This window comes from Cervus elaphus, chromosome 10 (assembly GCF_910594005.1).
Source record: "Cervus elaphus chromosome 10, mCerEla1.1, whole genome shotgun sequence".
NCBI lineage: Eukaryota > Metazoa > Chordata > Mammalia > Artiodactyla > Cervidae > Cervus > Cervus elaphus.
This window is the reverse complement of record NC_057824.1, coordinates 24,727,456-24,744,022: the sequence shown is the minus strand read 5'-3', so window position 1 is coordinate 24,744,022 and position 16,567 is coordinate 24,727,456. Positions and strand designations below refer to the sequence as shown.

Genomic DNA, 16,567 nt, shown 5'->3' with positions numbered 1-16,567 from the left:
CCCAGGGGATCTTCCCAACCCAGGGATCGGACCCAGGTCTCCCACACTGCCGGTGGATTCTTTACCAGCTGAGACACCAGGGAAGCCCCTATATATGTATATCTAGATTCTTTTCACATATAGGTTATTAACAGTATTGAGTAGAGTTTCCTGTGCTATATAGAGTAGGTACTTATTAATTGTCTATTTTATATGTAGCAGTGTGTATGTGTTAATCTTAATCTCCCAGTTTATCCACCCCCCCAACCCCCCCCCCCCCCCCCGCTTTCCCCCCTGGTAGCCATAAGTTTGTTTTCTATATCTGTGACTCTTTCTGCTTTGGAAATAAGTTCACTTTAGTATCATTTTTCTGGATTCCACATGTAAGTGATATCATATGATATTTTCATATGTCTCTGTCTGACCTACTTCACTCAGTATAAAACTCTCTAGGTTCATCCATGTTGCTGCAAAGGGCATTATTTCATTCTTTAGTGGCTGAGTAGTATTCCATTGTATATATGTACCCCGTCTTTATCCATTACTCTGCTGATGGATAAAGTAGGGTGCTTCCATGTCTTGGCTATTGTGAATAGCGCTGCAATGAACACTGGGGTGCATCTGTCTTTTTGAATTGCAGTTTTTGTCTGGCTCTATTGCTGGGTCACATTCAGCCTGGATTTTTAAAAGCCTCTATTATTTACTAAAACACACACACACATGGCATTGGGTGTTGGGTAGACTGTGCAGGTCTAAGAAAATATATCCGTAGGTTCTGCCTCTGGACCATGAGTTTTGCAAGCCCTGTTCTGAACCCCACAAGCCCTTGACCTTTCTCTCCAGCTGCCCCTTCCCCCTCCCGAGGTCCAGGTGCCTTGCCCGGCTAAGCCAGACCTGTTCCTGGTCACAGGTGGCCCGGAGGCGCAGGGAGAGGCAGGCGCTGAAGTGTCAGCTGAGCATGAAGGTGTTCGGGCATGAGCTGAGCTTTGTGAACTGTGGGGCGATGGGGAGCCACGTGACGCACCAGTCCCTGAACCTGGCTGAGCTTGCCATCAAGCTCCTGAAGGTACCTCAGGCTGGGCTTGACCCTTCCCTGCCCTCTGAGCTGATGATGTTTCCTTTGATGCTTTGGTGGAGTACTAAAGTACCTTCAGACTCAAGAGCGTGAAATTTCAAACCAGACTGCCCAAGGTCAAAAATTGGCTGCACTGCTTACCGCCTTGGGCGTATTGTTGAATTTACCATAGCCTCAGTTTCTGCATCTGTGAAATGGGCATGCTAGAATAGTAATAATAATATCTACTTCAAAGAGCTGTTGAATCAAATGACTCAGTGCAGTAACAATGCCACAAAGTGGAGTGTGCCTGGCACTAAGTGCTCTGAACCAGGTGTGCCAGCAGGGCCCACACCCTGGATGGGCCTGGATGCCTGACCTCTGGCTATGACCTACAGTAACCTGTCTTGGTTCAAACCCCAGTTCTGCCAGTTTCTAGCTACATGGGCTTGGCTGGGTTATGTTATCTGTTTGGGGGCTCTGTTTTCTTGTCTGGAAACTGGGGGCAGTGATAAGGTTCCATCTGAGGGTTGTGAAGGGTGAGTAAGGGGGTCACGTGCACTCTTACGGTCCTCTGACTGCAGGGCCAGGAGGTGCAGGTGAACCGGAGGCTGAACCTAGCGATGGAGGAGCTCACCTTTCCCACCATGTCTGGCCTCCCAGCCCGCTTGACCCTCAATGTCTCGGCGGCCATCAGCATCCGGGTCCGAGGGACAGCCGACTTCCAGAGGCACTCAGATTTCTCTGTGAATGGTTATGTCAAGCCCAGGTAACTGGCTCCTCTGATCTGGGGGAGATAGGTGGATCAGGGCCCCCCCCTGCAGAGAGCTGGGACATCAGTATGGGCTGGGGTGAGGGGGAGCCCTGCTCTGCTGAATACCTTCATACCAGCTACTGTAGATGGAGTGTTTTTCGTGCCAAGAAACTAAGGAGATCTTGGGCAGATGTGCCCACTTTACAGATGGGAAGACTGAGGCTCAGCAAGGTACAGCCCCCGTGCCCAAGGTAGCACAGCAGCTGGGATTCACAGCTCGAGTCACAGCCCCGTTCTTCCCTCTGCCTGCTCTGCCTCTTGGGGGAGGGGGTGGGAGGAGAAGGAGAGGGAGGAGCATTTAAGGTACAGGAGCCCACATGGCCACACACAAGGTGGACGCTTTTCTCATTCCCATTAAGGGTTAAGGAAATTGAGACTCAAGTGAGTGCACAGCTGACCCAGGGCCACACGGTATCAAGGATTTTGAGCACAACAATGATCACCCGTCCCAAGCCTGCTGGGCGACTCTCCCAGTCACTAAGCTGACCTGCGTTTGGTTTCTGGGCCCAACATGGGGAATGTGGGTGTCCTGTGCTGCCTTTTGTTGGGCATAGAGACCTTGGGCTTGGGCTCTGACAACCAGGACTCCAGACTGGCTGTTCCATGTCCCAGCTGTGGAACCCATGCAGGTGGTATCACCTCTGTGAGCCTCGGTTTGTCTGTCTGTTAAATGGGGCTAATGATGGTGAGGGTTTGATGCCTAGGTATAGAGTGCTTGGCCCACATGGAGAGTGTGGTCAGTGATGGCCGTGGTGGAGGGGCCACTCTGACTCAGGACCATGGAGTGAAGCTGGCGGGGGGATCGTGGGTGGTGCGTGGGTTGGCACTGGTTTGGCCGTTGCCTGGGGCCATAGGCTGCAGCCGTGTGCTTCTTCCTTAGCGCCCTGCTCCACATCTCAGCGCAGATGGGCACAGTGGGTGCCCTGGGGCAGGCCGGGCTGAGGTGGGTGACTGGTGTCCGCGGCACCGCCAGCCTGGATGGTGGGATCCGGGCGAGGAAGGGCCAAGACCTCAGGGTGCATCTAAACACACCGGAGGAGGTTGTGGAGCTGCTCCGCTTCAGGTGGGTTCCCACAGCCCGGGAGGGAACCTGTGAATGTGTCTGTGTGTGATCCAGGGTGGGCGCTGGTGTGGGTGTGTGTGTCTGTGAGGGTGTGCATGTCTGTGTCTGAGTGTGTGTGCCTGTGGATGTGCCTGTGAGTCTGCATATGTGATTGCATGTCTGTGGGCGTGTTTGTGAGACAGTGTGCCCATGGCAGTGAGCGGGGCGTATCATGTGTGTGTGTGTGTGTGTATGTCAGGGTAGGGTGGGAGTGTCTGTGATAGGGGCTGAAGGAGACCGAGATGGGGGACTCCCACAGTGCTCAGATCTTTCCGGGGGTCCCTCCTGGGGTCTGCTTGTCCCCAGCCTCCTGGAGAGGTGATACTTAGAGAACAGTGGATTCAGAGGCAATAGGAGAAGCCCAACTGCCCCCACCTCCACCTCCTCCCTTCCCTTGCTGGAGGCACTGTTGCCCACCTGACCCTCTCTGGGCAGCATCCAGTGGGGTCTCCTTTTACTTGTCAATTAAATCCTATCATGCTCCCCCTCCCCTATTTAAAATCCCTTGCTTGCTTCCAGGATAACCCAGCTAACATGCTTGCCCTGCCCGATGGAGGCCCTGCTCACTCCCTCACCCATCTCCTGCCACTACTTCACCCCTCACTCCCTCCATTCCATTCTGACCCCCTCACCACCCTTTTGTTGGTGGTTCCTAAAGAGCCCCCTTTATTCTCACCCCAGGGCCTTTGCACCTGCCATTCCCTCTGGGATGCCGGCTGCTTCTCATCCTTTGATTCTCTGACCATATATTACCTTTGCAGAATGTCCCCTCCAAACCCCCCAACTAACCAACGCCTTGCTGTGTCCCCAAGTGGATGCTATGCCCATGCCATCCCATATTTTAGGTTTTTCATAGCGCTTGTCACCCTCTGTGTTCATGGACTGACTCCCCCACCAGCGTGCCAGGTGCCCCAAAGGCCTGTCCTGTTCCTGGTGGGACCTGCCCCAGCGCCTTTGCCCTGGTGGTTTTATGGGTGAATGTCAATGACTCACCACACTTCCCTCCCTTCCCACCCAGCTCTCAGCTGTATCTCGTCACTGGGGATGGCGTGAGGAGCCTCAGTCACGTTCCCAGCCCTTCCGAGGCCCAGTCCTGTACCAGCAAGGAAGGTGGGTGCCAGCAGGCCCTCCGTGTCATTGTCCCAAGATGGGCATCTTGGGGCTGAGGGGTAAGATAACAGCTCCAAACTCCAGAGCTACTCTTCCGCCCTGAAGTACTTATGCCTCTTAACTCAGTGATGCTGTGTCTAGACACTGTGTGTTCGGTCACTCAGTCTTGTCCAACTCTTTTTGGCCCCACGGACTGTATCCTGCCAGGCTCCTCTGTGCATGGAATTTTCCAGGCAGGAATACTGGAGTGGGTTGCCATTACCTCTTCCAGGGGATCTTCCCAACCCAGGGGTTGAACCCATGTCTCTTGTATCTCCTGCATTGGCAGGTGGGTTCCTTACTAGCACCACGTGGGAAGCCTTCCCTATACCTTATGAAAATAAGCCAAAATCTCTTTAAAAGTGCCGAATGCACAAGATGTTTGTTTCATCATTATTTACAGAGCAAAAAAAAAAAAGGCAGCAACTCAAATATCCAACAGTAGGAGAATGGCTTATTATAACAGCCTTTGAACTAAGAATAGACTTTTACATTTCCAAATGCTGAAAAAATAATCAAAAGAAGACTATTTCAGAACATGTGAGAAATTTGTGAAATTCATATTTCAGTGCCCAGAAATGAAGTTTTATTGGTGCAGAGCCACTCCCGTTGTCTGTGGCTTTTCTTCAACAACAGCAGAGCTGAGTAACAGCAAACTGCGGTCATGGATGTGTGACCAGCAAAACCTCAAGTATTTACCATCTGGCCATTTACTGAAAACGTTTGCCAACGCCTGGTTTGGTAAAATACCGAGATATCCTGTAACTTTTGAAGTTTGTAAAGAAGGGCATTTTTTAGTAGGTTTTTTTGCATTTCCTTTTTTACGTATGTATATATGTATGTATTTCTGGCTGCGCTGGGTCTTTGCAGCTGCACGCAGGCTTTCTTCAGCTGCGGTGAGTGGGGACTGCTGTTTCTTGTGGTGCATGGGCTTCTCACTCTGGTGGCTTCTCTTGTTGCAGAGTGAGGGCCCCAAAACAGGCTCAGTAGTTGCAGCACATGGGGTCAGCAGTTGTGGCATTCGGGCTTAGTTGCCCCATGGCACGTGGGATCTTTTCAACCCAGGGATCAAACCTGTGTCCACTGCATTGGCAGGTGGATTCTTAACCACTGGACTACCAGGGAAGTCCTGAACTGCATATTGTAATAGAATAAGACAACTCTTTGATGATAACATCAGGTGAAAGGCAACAAAATTGAGAAGGAAGAGCATGAGGTAGATCAAACAGTCACAGATCTTGCAATCATTTGGGGGGTAGGGTGGGGGAGGGGCCTACTTAAGTTACTCCTTTAGGCTAAACAGTGTCCCGAACACTCACTGAGCTGTAAATCCTCCCAGCTACACCATGGGCCTGGATCTATTTTCAGTCCCAGTGGACAGATGAGAAACACCAAAGCACTGAGATGTTAGGTAACTTGCCCAAAGTCACACCGCTGGGCATTGGCAGAACGGGAATGCGGATCCAGGCTTTCTTGCTCCAGAGCCTGTGCCCAAATCATGCTGCCGGATATTCTGATGGTCTACACTGGGGTCCTGAACCAGGGGTGATTTTGACCCTCCCCCCAAGCCAGGGGACAGGTGGCAATGTCTGGAGACATCGCTGGTTGTCATACTGGTGTGGGAGGTGCTGAAGGCGTCTAGTGGGTCGAGCCCAGGGCAGTCCCCCACAACAAGGAATTATCCAGGCCACGTGTTGAGAGTGCCAAAGCTGAGAAACCCTGGTCTACACAGCACCACCTGCTATGATTAATGACTAAATAATACTGTTTCCCTGAAGAATGTGGAGATGCTCTTTCTTTGCTGATGGGAGCGTCCGTGGCCCTGCCCGGAGCCCTCAGCTCTCTCCTGACGGGTGCCGCCTGCTCCCCTCCTCACAGCATCCCACACCTGGGGCTGGCAGCTCTGCACTGAGATGTGCTGGCCGGCGCCCGACCAGCCCTACCTGCTCTGGGTGCCTGTGTTAGCAGCTGTGACCCTGAAGAAGCAGGACCGGGGGCTCCAACAGTATCTGCTGGAGGCTGCCTACACCCTCCACCCCCAGGTAAGCCCTAGGGAACCTTCTTCTTTCTCAATCAGATTCAGGGGCTCCCTAGGTCTTCTACTCAGGGGTCAGCCTTGAGCATCACTCGTAAAGACAGGGGGCCTCCTCCCTGGACCTGTTGGACTGGGCTTGTCCTGCTGTAGTTCCCCTCCTACCTCAGGACCCTTGCACATCTTGTTAGCTTGTTAACTCTGAATCAACCTTCAGAGCTCCATTCAAGAGGTCACCTCCTCAGTGAAGCCTGCCCTGATTACCCTGAAGTGGCCATATTTGTTTGTTACGTGCTCTAAGGGGACGGTGTTTCTTCTCTTTTGGTCCCATTTGTGTTCATTACTGAAGCCGGTTAATTAAGATCTGTCTTCCCCTAGTCACTCAGTTCCTGGGAACAGATCCGGTGCCTGTCTCATGCCTGGGTCCCCAGCACCTGGCACAGACAGACACTCAACAGCCTCCTGTCTGACCTCCCAGTTCCCACTCCTGTCTCCTTTCCATGTGTTTTCCACCAGCAACCAGACAGACCTTCCAAAATCCCTAAAGGATTGTGTCCGTCCTCTGCTCAGGACTTCTTTCCCTCTGAGTAGGAGCCGAGCACCCTGACCAACAGGCTTTCAATGATCCAGCCATGCCAGTCTCTCCTCCCCATCTCCCCACTTTTTGACCAGGATCACCACTCTCCAGACACACTGACCTCCTTTTAATTAAATGCCAAGCACATTGCTGCCCCAGGGCCTTTGCACTGGCGATTTCCTCTGCCTGGAACACTCTTTCCTAGACATCCACCTGCCTTCTGGTCTCATCAGACGCACCCCTTCCTCAGCAACAACTTCCCTCCCTGACTACCCAGTCCAGAACAATGACCCTTGACTCCGAGTTTGTCAGCAGAGCACTCACGGCCACCAGCTGCCGTCTCACTTCTGTGTCTGGAGGTCCTGCGAGTGTTGGTGCCAGGAGGGCAGGACTTTGTGTATATCACTTGGCTGCACTCCCTGTGCCTGCAACGGTGCCTCGCACACAGCAGTGAACGCTAGTTGGTTCTGAGTGAACGTACGATGGTGCAGGATATTAAGGAGAGCTCATACCTTAAGCTGCATTTTTCCCAGAAGCAGACCAGAGATGAGGATTTGGGTAAAAGTGATGGATGAAGAAAAGACTCCAGGAGGACCCAGTAAGAGGGTGGAGAAAAGAGGGTGGGGACAGGAAAGAAGCAGAGCGGGGGTGGGTGGCAGGTGAGGTGGCAGCGTCAGCCTGAGCCCTGCTCAGCCCCGGAGCAGGACTTTGGTTGCAGAGTTTGGACCCCTGGGGGCTAAGGATTGAGATGTTTTCCCCTCCTTCGCTGGAGGGAATGTTCTGGAGGTCACAGGTGCCTGGCATTAGGAGCAAAGTACACAGACCCCGATGTTCATTGCATCACTGTTTATGATAGCCAAGACTTGGAAGCAACCTAAATGTCCATCAACAGAGGAATGGATAAAGATGTGTGGTACATATATATAATGGACTATTACTCAGCCATTTAAAAAGAATGAAGTAATGCCCTTTGCAGCAAGCTGGGTAGACCTAGAGATTATCACACAGTGAAGTAAGTCAGAGAAGGAGAAACATCATATGACATCCCTTATATGGAATCCAAAAAGAAGTTACACAAATGAACTTACTTACAAAACAGAAACAGACTCACAGGCTGAGAACAAGCTTATGGCTGCCAGCGGGAAGGATAGGGATGCAGTTAGGGATGGACATGGACAAACAGCTATATTTAAAATGGACACCCAGCAAGGATCTACTTACCATACAGCACAGGGAACTCTGCTCAATGTTCTGTGGCAGCCTGGAGGGGAGTTTGGGGGAGAATGGATTCGTGTATATGTATGGCTGAGTCCCCTCATTCTCCACCTGATACTTTCAAAACATTGTTAATCAGTTACACCCCAATACAAAATAAAAAGTTGTATTTATTAAAAAAAAAAAGCAAAGCACACAGAAGCTGGGAGATGAGCAGGCTGAGCTGGTGGGGGGCCCCGGGGGGTCCAGGCAGATGTGTGTTGCAGCTGCTCCTCTAGTTGTCTGCCAAACTGAGAGCCCGTCCTTGTGGTCCTGAGCTGTCCTGTAGGACTCTCCTCCAGGACGTACAGCCCCAGACTCCTGCTTTTAGGGTTCTTGTCTTTCGAGGACAAGAATGACCATAAGAACTCAGATTTTGGTGTTTCTTTTGGAAACATACATTTATTTATTTTGGGGTCTTCATTGCTTTTCTCTAGTTGCGGCGAGTGGGAGCTATTCTCCAGTTGCAGAGCTTGGGCTTCTCACCGCAGTGGCTTCTCTTGTTTCGGATCTAGAGTAGATGGGCTGTAGAGTGTTTGGGCTCCAGGAGTTGCAGCATGTGGCCTCAGGAGTTGCAGTTCCCGGGCCCCAGAGCACAGGCTCAGTAGTTGTGGCTCACAGGCTTTGTTGCTCCGCAGCTTGTGGGATCTTCCTGGACCAGGGATGGAACCTGTGTCTCCTGCACTGGCAGGCAGATTCTTTACCACTGAGCGATGGGGGAAGCCCAGAACTCAGGTTTTCTTCAGGTGGGGGGGTGGGACCTGGATGGGTTCTCAGTCTTGAGGACTCTGCTGTTTCCAGAAGGACTGCTGGCTCCCTCAGGAAGCCTCAGCTCACATCTTCATGGGCACGCCCGGATCCAAAGTGCCCAGGGACGTCGGGGTGGACGTCAGCTACAGCTGGCCTCAGGGGAAGTTCCGTCTCAAGCTTCTCCATCCCAAGAAGAGAATTGAGCTGGATGGTAAGACAGTGGTCCCCCATCACCCTGCCCCCAGCCACGGGCCGGATCCATGGGCCAGATACAGCCAGCTCACTGTGGACTCCTCAGCCACCTTCTGAGGTCGGCACTACATAGAGCCCCATTTAATGGACGAGGACCCCGGGGCTCAGAGAATAGGAAGCCAGGAGGACATCCCCCAGCCGACCCTGGAGGTGGATCCAGAATGTTGAACCCCGGTCTCTAAAGTCTCATTTTTGTCTCCCAGGAAAGATCGAGACTGTCCAGAGGGCCCGCATGGGTCACCTGGAATTGATCCTGGATGAAAGGGACGTCTACTACATCAAGGTTTGTACCCCGTCCTCAAACCCCTGGTGTCGACACCTGCCACCTCCCAGGACACTTCCGGTCCCAATCCCTGCTTACTCATCACCACCTCCTTTGGTGGTGGTTTTTTTTTTTTTTAATTATTTACTTACTTAATTTGCTTGCTGCCTTGAGTCTTAGTTGTGGCACTAGAGATCTTTGCTGCATCATACAGGGGGATCTTCTGTTACGATGCAGGGACTCTAGTTGTGGGGTGTAGGCTTAGTTGCCCCGTGGCATGTGGGCTCTTAGTTCCCTGACCAGGGATCGAACCCATGTCCCCTGCATTGGAAGGTGGATTTTTAAAAAAATATTTATTTATTTATTGGGCCTTAGTTGCGTCACATGGGATCTTCACTGTGGCATGCAGGACCTTTCATTTGCGGTGTGTGGGTTCAGTTGCCCCGAGGAATGTGGAATCTAGTTTCCTGACCAGGGATCGAGCCCCAATCCCCTGTGTTGGTAGGCAGATTCTTAACCACTGGACCACCAAGGAAGTCCTTCCTTTGGTGCTTTAGCTGTTCTCCATCCACCTACTAGTACCATCTAATATGAAAAAGAAAAAAAATGGGTTCAGATCTTACCACCATCGATGTCAAAAATTGATAATAACAGTAACACAGGAGCATGCTTTAAAACATCCAGAGTAGACAAAGATATAAAATAGTAAGTCAAAGAGTGCTACTCCCCCGATTTCCAGAAGAAATGTCAAGTCACACACGGAGAAATCTGTGTGAGTTTTCCAGGGCTGCTCTATCAAAGTACCCTGAATTTTCGGGGCCATGAACAATGGAAATTCTCTCACAGTTCTGGAGGCTGGAAGTTCAAAATCAAGGTGCTGGCAGAGTTGGTTCCTGCTAAGGCTCTAACCCATGCTTCTCTCCTGGTTTCTAGTAGCCTTGGGGATTCCTTGGCTTGTAAGTGGCTGTCTTCCCCCTTGTCTCCGCATTGTCTGCCCTCTGTAGGTATCTGTGGCCACATCTCTCTTTTTGTAAGTTTCCCAGTCAGGCTGGATTAAGGTTCGCACAAATGACCTCATCCTGCCTTTGTCTGCAAAGATCCTGTTTACAAATATGGTCACCCTCACATGTCCTGGCGGTTAGCTTTGGAGGGAAGCACAGTTCAGCTCATGATATTATAGATTTGAAAAAACTTTCAGTTTTTTAAAAACATCTGTTTATTTATTTTTGACTGTGCTGGCCCTTTGTAACTGTGTGATCTTTTCTCTAGTTGCGGGGAGCAGGGACTACTGTCTATTTGCAGTGTGGGGGCTTCTCTTGTGACTCCTGGGCCCTAGAGCACAGGCTCGGTAGTTGTGACGCGCTACTGCGTCGCTTCACCACATGTGGGTTCTTCCCAGACCAGAAATCAAACCTGTGTCCCTTGCATTAGTGGGTGAATTCTTTACCGCTGAGCCACCAAGGAAGTCCTATAGGTACTTTTTAAGGTTTTCAACCTGGAGGACCTAGATGGGACTCAGTGGATCCTCTGAAGCCTCCGCAATTGTGCAGAAGTTTGTGTCTGTCCTCCTTCTGGGGAGAGGGTTTAGACCTTCCAGCCGATGTTCAAGCAGGTCTGTGACTCCAAAAAGGATAAAAAGAGCAGCTGGAGACTCGCTCCTGCCAAGCGGGACCTCTGGGCCCCTTTGGCCATGAGTCTGGTTGTCCTGTATCCGTCTCCAGTGGATTCTCAGAGAGGTCTGAGTTGAAAATTAGAGCCAGGGTTGGAATTTTTGCTGCATGAACACACTCTCAGCTCCCAAATCTGCTTCCTGTCCGGGTGCGAAGACCAAGTGTCAGGGGAGAGCATCTTCCTCTTAGAAGCCCAGCTGCCTGCTGGCTGAGACTACGCGTTATTGCAGAGCTCCCAGGAGCCCGCGAATCAATCCCACTTTGCTAAGCGCACGAGTGCTAATTGCCTGCCCCTCCCTGCAGGCCTGCCTGCTGCTCTCCAGAGGGCTGTCTGCAGCCTGGAAGCATTGGCCTTTAGAGAAATTCCCAGTTCTAGCTGCCTCAGACTCATCACGATAGTGGTAACAGCTGGAGCTTCAGAACTTTCCAAAGCCTTTTCTAGGATGGGCAGGGGACACATATGACTTTGACCCTGGGTCTTTCTTTCAGTCCTCTTGGTAAGCCCACAGGAAATGAGGAGGCTAAGGCAGATGAACTCAGGAATACAAAGCAGAAATGCTGGGCTCAACTCTGAGAGTTTATGGGCTTTAAGGATGGCGTGGAGAGTGTTAGATTTCAATGCCCTCTCCCCTGCGTGTGCAATGATAGACATTCCTAAGTCCCGGGTTACTATTGATCCAGCTCAGCTGTGATTACTGGTCCTCCCTCTCTTTTTTCAAAAATATATTTATCTATTTGGCTGTGCTGAGCCTTAGCTGGTGCACACAGGATCTCTGATCTTTCCTGCGGCTTGCAAGATCTTTAGTTGCAGCATATGGGAACCTAGTTCCCCGACCCAGGACCCCCTGCACTGGGAGCATGGAATCTTAGCCACTGGACCACCAGGGAAGTCCCTGATTAGTGGTCTCTAACTGGTAAGTGTCCCGGTTTGGATGAGAAATTCTATAATCACGCTATTCACGGGCTGCACTTTGCGAAAGCTACAGCTGACTGCCGAGCAGCTTCTGATACAGACCAGAGAGAAGCATCAGCCAGACACACCATGAAGTGAGAGAAGCAGAGCGGAGTGGAGAGCTGGTGTCTATTTTTGTGCAGAGCAAGAGGCAGCGTGCATGTGTGATTAAGTACACATGTATACACATGTATGTACACACGTGTGTGTACACACAGACAGACTTATGTCTGTAGGCCCACGCTGTCTCTGGAAGATGCACAGATGCAGGGATGGTGGTTGCCTTTGAGAGAGACTGGGTGACTAGGGAGGGGAATGAAACCTATATTTTCCATTGTCTTTATTCATTTATTCAGTAGCTGTTTATTAAGTACCTACGATTTGCCAGGAAGACAGCTCCATGGAAGAGATACACATACAGAATTCTCTCCTTTTGGAACTTACATTCTCATGGGAGAGATCATAAAATACATAAGCAAACCATGGTGATAAGTGGATGTAAGCGCTGTTAAGAAAAGGGAATCGATGAGCTAGATACAGGGGTCTGGATTATGTGAGAAGAAGGGCCTGCAAGTTGGCACCAGTTTTTTATTTATTCATTTGGCTGCATTGACTCTTAGTTGTGACATGTAGGATCTAGTTCCCTGACCAGGAAGAGAACCTGGGCCCCCAGCATTGGGAGTGCAGGGTCTTAGCTGCTGGACTGCCAGGGGAGCCCCTTGGCTTCAGTTTTAAACAGGCTGACAGGGTAAGCCTGACTGAGGAGATAACCTTTAGCAAAGATGTAAAGAATGTGCAGAAGAGAGCCATGTGGGTCACTGGGGGAAGGATATTGCAGGTAAAGGGCCCAGCATGTGCAAAGGTCCTGGGGCAGGAATGCGTGCAGGATGTCAGAAGCACTGCCTGAGGCCCCGTGTGGTTGGACCAGCACAGGAGATGGGACAGAAAAGTGAGATGACAGATCATGTAAGGCTTTGCCAAAGAGTAAGCAGAAGACAGATTTATGACTGTTGTCAAGGAACAAAGGCAAAACAGGATTTACAAGAGAGAAAGACCCTGATGCTGGGAAAGATTGAGGGCAGGCGGAGAAGGGGGCAACAGAGGATGAGATGGTTGGATGGCATCACCAACTCGATGGACATGAGTTTTAGCAAGCTCTGGGAGTTGGTGATGGACAGGGAAGCCTGGCATGCTGCAGTCCATGGGGCCACAAAGACCTGGACACGACTGGGTGACTGAACAACAACCTAAAGCAGTGGACAGTCTGGGAACAGTGAGGCCGTTGTTTCATCTTTTGGGTAATCAGATCAGCTGGCAGCCAGCAGAGAGGTCTGTAGGATGGGTCTACAGTTGGCACAGCCATCGAAGATGACAGCTGCAGCTGCCATGGGTTCTCTGGACAAAGCTCAATCGTGGAGACGTAGAGTATGTTTGGGGTCATCTATTTGTCTTACCTGCTGGGGTTCCTCCCTTGTGCTGTTTGCTTTCTGGCCAGGGCTGCGTGGCTGACTTCCAGAGAAAGTCTGGCTCATTGTTGTTGTTTTTAGAATATTTATTTATGTGTTTGTTTATGCGGCTGCATCGGGTCTTAGTTGCAGAGTGTGGGCTCTTGAGTTGTGGCTCATGTACTTAGTGTCCCTGCAACATGTGGGATCTTAGTTCCTCGACCAGGATCGAACCCACGTCCCCTGCGTTGGGAGGTGGATTCTTAACCACCGGACCTTGTTGACCTTTGCAAGGACTTTGGCTCTTACCCTGAAGAAGATAGGGGTACCATCATCTCCTATGCATGGAAGTGCTCGCCCTGGTCACTAGGGCAGGAGCCAGGAGAGGGGGGAGAAGGTTGTCACAACCACACAGGCATGATGATCAGGCGCAAGCTGGGACAGTGGTGGAGGTGGCCAAAGTGGTTAGATTCCAGAATATTCTGCAGGGAGAGCTGGCCAAGAGTCCCTGACAGATTGAAAGAGGGGCAGTGAGGAAGAGTCATTCATACTTTGTCTGAATTTGAATAGGGATTACCCATTCCCTGGTGGCCCAGAAGGTAAAGAATCTGCCTGTAATGCGGGAGACCTGGGTTTGATTTCTGGGTCAGGAAGATCCCCTGGAGAAGGGAATGACAACCCACTCCAGTATTCTTGCCTGGAGAATTCCATGGACAGAGGAGCCCGGCGGGCTATAGTCTATGGGGTCGCAAAGAGTAGGACATGCCTGCGTAACTGACACTTTCATTTTCACTTACCTATTGTGAGCAGTTTTTTAAGAAGTTTGAGAAGGATCAGCCTAGAAGCCCATTAATCTGGATCCATCTCCTGCCCTCTGTCCAGTCCTGGTTCTTGTGGTCAGGGTGGGGCCTGTTAGCCGAGCCCGTCCCCCCAAGTGATGCTGGGACCTTTCCAGGGCCGGAGCAACCTGTGGCCAGCAGTGGGCGGCGAGGCCCAGCGGTTTGAGGCCCAGCTGGAGGCGAGACTGGTGACATCGGGCAGCCCTGTGGTCCTCGCCGGAAACCTCAGCCGGCAGGCGGGCAGCCGGCTTGCCTTCTCCGTGTCACTGAGCAACCTGCTGGGTGATGAGGCCCACGTGTCAGGTAGGAGGAGGGAGGTGGGCCTTCCTGCCACCTTTCCTTAGCGACCAGGCTTCAGGAGAGGAGGGGAGGGCTGAGTAGCCCACTTGTAGTCCCCATCACCCCAACTCCCAATATCCACATTCCACTTATGGAAAACCCAGACCTTATATCTGCTCATAGCCTCTGCCTCAGTCCCCCAGATGCCCTTCCAATACGCACAACCGGCCCCATGAGCCATAAACCAGCACCTTTTGGACTGTCTGGGTTCCGACCCACATTACGTGTTACGGGATGTGTAAAAAACACATTTTGCATTTTTGACCCAAATTGCACGGGGTGCTGTTTGGATTTTGAATATGCAACTTGGCCTGGATACCCACCCACCTGACCAGGCGTCCGCCCTGGTGCTGGAGCTGGCGTGGAGCCCTCCCGGTGGTGCTCCTCGTGGGGTGTTCTGGGAAATTCCGAGGTAGTGATGTGAGTGGCTGGCCCTGATGACCAGCTGGCCTGTGCATTTGTGATAGTCTTAACCAGCATGGCTATACCTGTGATTGAGCTGAATGTGTAGCAGAAACAAGTTTCAGAAGGTGAAATTTACCTGACGACCATCAACACACTGTCATTTCTCTTCTGTTTGATTCTGTTTTGTCTTAAAACCTTTTGGTCTGGACCCACAAAAGTGACTTTTGGGGTTGCCAGCTGGACAGTGAAAATGCTGTCAACGACCCTGATGTCCATGGTCCTTGGTAGAGACTTAGGCTTTGGTTCTACCGGGACCCCCTGGGCTTCTCCCCCATCCTTTCCTCCCCTGGCACCCTGGGGTGGGGGGTCAGTCCCTGGGGCACAGGCCATGACCACACTGGACCTGCCGTCTCCCCGCCCGTGCTCCCCACAGCACTGCTGGAGAAGGAGGTGAAGGACGGGCTGCAGGTGGTGTCCCTGGATGTTGAGCTCTTCGTTCCGGAGCTCGTGGGGCTGCGTGCCCTGGGCCAGCTGCAGCGGCGGGGCCACCTCTGGACCAGCTACCTGAGGATCAAGTACGGCCTCCGGGGTATGCCTGTGTGCTGACGGGGGCAAGCTAGGGAGTGGCTGGACTTGCGCCCTTTCCTGGGGCGGTGGCTCTGAAGGCTAAAGTGCCAATGTCACCTTGGGTGTTTTGGCCTCGCCGCGTGGCTCCTTAGCTAAAGAGTCATTCTATTGGCTTTGAATGGAGCTGAGTCCCTGCCCGTTAAAACAAGAAAAACTCTGTCTATGTGTGTGGGTGCACTGTGCTTAGTTGCTCAGTCATGTCCGACTCTTTGTGACCCCATAAACCATAGCCTGCCAGGCTCCTCTTTCCATGGGGATTCTCCAGGCAAGAATGTTGGAGTGGGTTGCCATGCCCTTCTCCAGGGGATCTTCCCGACCCAGGGACTGAGCCCAGGTCTCCCACATTGCAGGCAGATTCTTTACTGTCTGAGCCACCTGGGAAGCCCTGTGTGTGTTGGGGTTGGGCATAAATCTGTCTCTTAAAACCTCGCAGTTGGCAGAGTCCAATAAGCGATGTTAGTTGAGGCAGATCCAGAGGGCTGGCTGAAGCGGGGCTGTGCCAGACGCTCCTCTGCTCAGAATGAGGATGGAGGGCTGCCTGGCAGAGGAAGGGCAGGGGTCTCTGGGTCGCCTGCACAGGTCAGGCAAAGCAGCTGGCCCAGGAGTGCAGCACCAGCCAGAAGCTATGGGCAGAGGGCAGCTCGGAGGCCGCCTACAAGCTGGAGCTGAACCACAAGCTCCACTGCACGCAGATCCCAGCGTTCAGTCACAAGGTGGGTGCCTGGGCCGGGTGCGGGGGCTGGAGAGAGCCCCCAGGGTCAGGGAAATGGTGGGTGAGCATGCTGAACCCATCCTCAGAGAGGTCAGTTGCTCAAGGTCATGTATGGAGATGGATCACGGATTGGACCTTGAGTCTCGTCTCCCCTCTGTTCAGCTGGTGTTGATTGAACACCCGCTCTATGCCCAACCCTGGGGCAGAGCCGTGCTCAGGGTGGCCCCTGGTCTCCGTCATCCCATTGCTGGGTGGGGGGCAGAGAGCAAGAGACATGGACCAAGTCAAGTGAATTGTAACTGCCATGGATGATAAACAGGGCAGAGACTGATCAAACACAGGGGAGTCTAATT

The 16,567-nt window shown here is 52.0% G+C and overlaps 1 protein-coding gene across 1 annotated transcript in view; it reads left to right on the top strand.

The window, feature by feature from the left end:
* LOC122701385 overlaps nt 1-16,567 on the top strand; it is a 161,433-nt gene that overhangs the window by 39,099 nt on the left and 105,767 nt on the right. The window contains exons 17-26 of the mRNA XM_043914303.1: nt 890-1,045; nt 1,618-1,802; nt 2,728-2,910; nt 3,968-4,059; nt 5,977-6,140; nt 8,763-8,922; nt 9,167-9,246; nt 14,248-14,434; nt 15,309-15,464; nt 16,082-16,215. Coding sequence (XP_043770238.1) covers nt 890-1,045; nt 1,618-1,802; nt 2,728-2,910; nt 3,968-4,059; nt 5,977-6,140; nt 8,763-8,922; nt 9,167-9,246; nt 14,248-14,434; nt 15,309-15,464; nt 16,082-16,215 — 1,497 coding nt within the window. The remainder of the gene's footprint in view (nt 1-889; nt 1,046-1,617; nt 1,803-2,727; nt 2,911-3,967; nt 4,060-5,976; nt 6,141-8,762; nt 8,923-9,166; nt 9,247-14,247; nt 14,435-15,308; nt 15,465-16,081; nt 16,216-16,567) is intronic.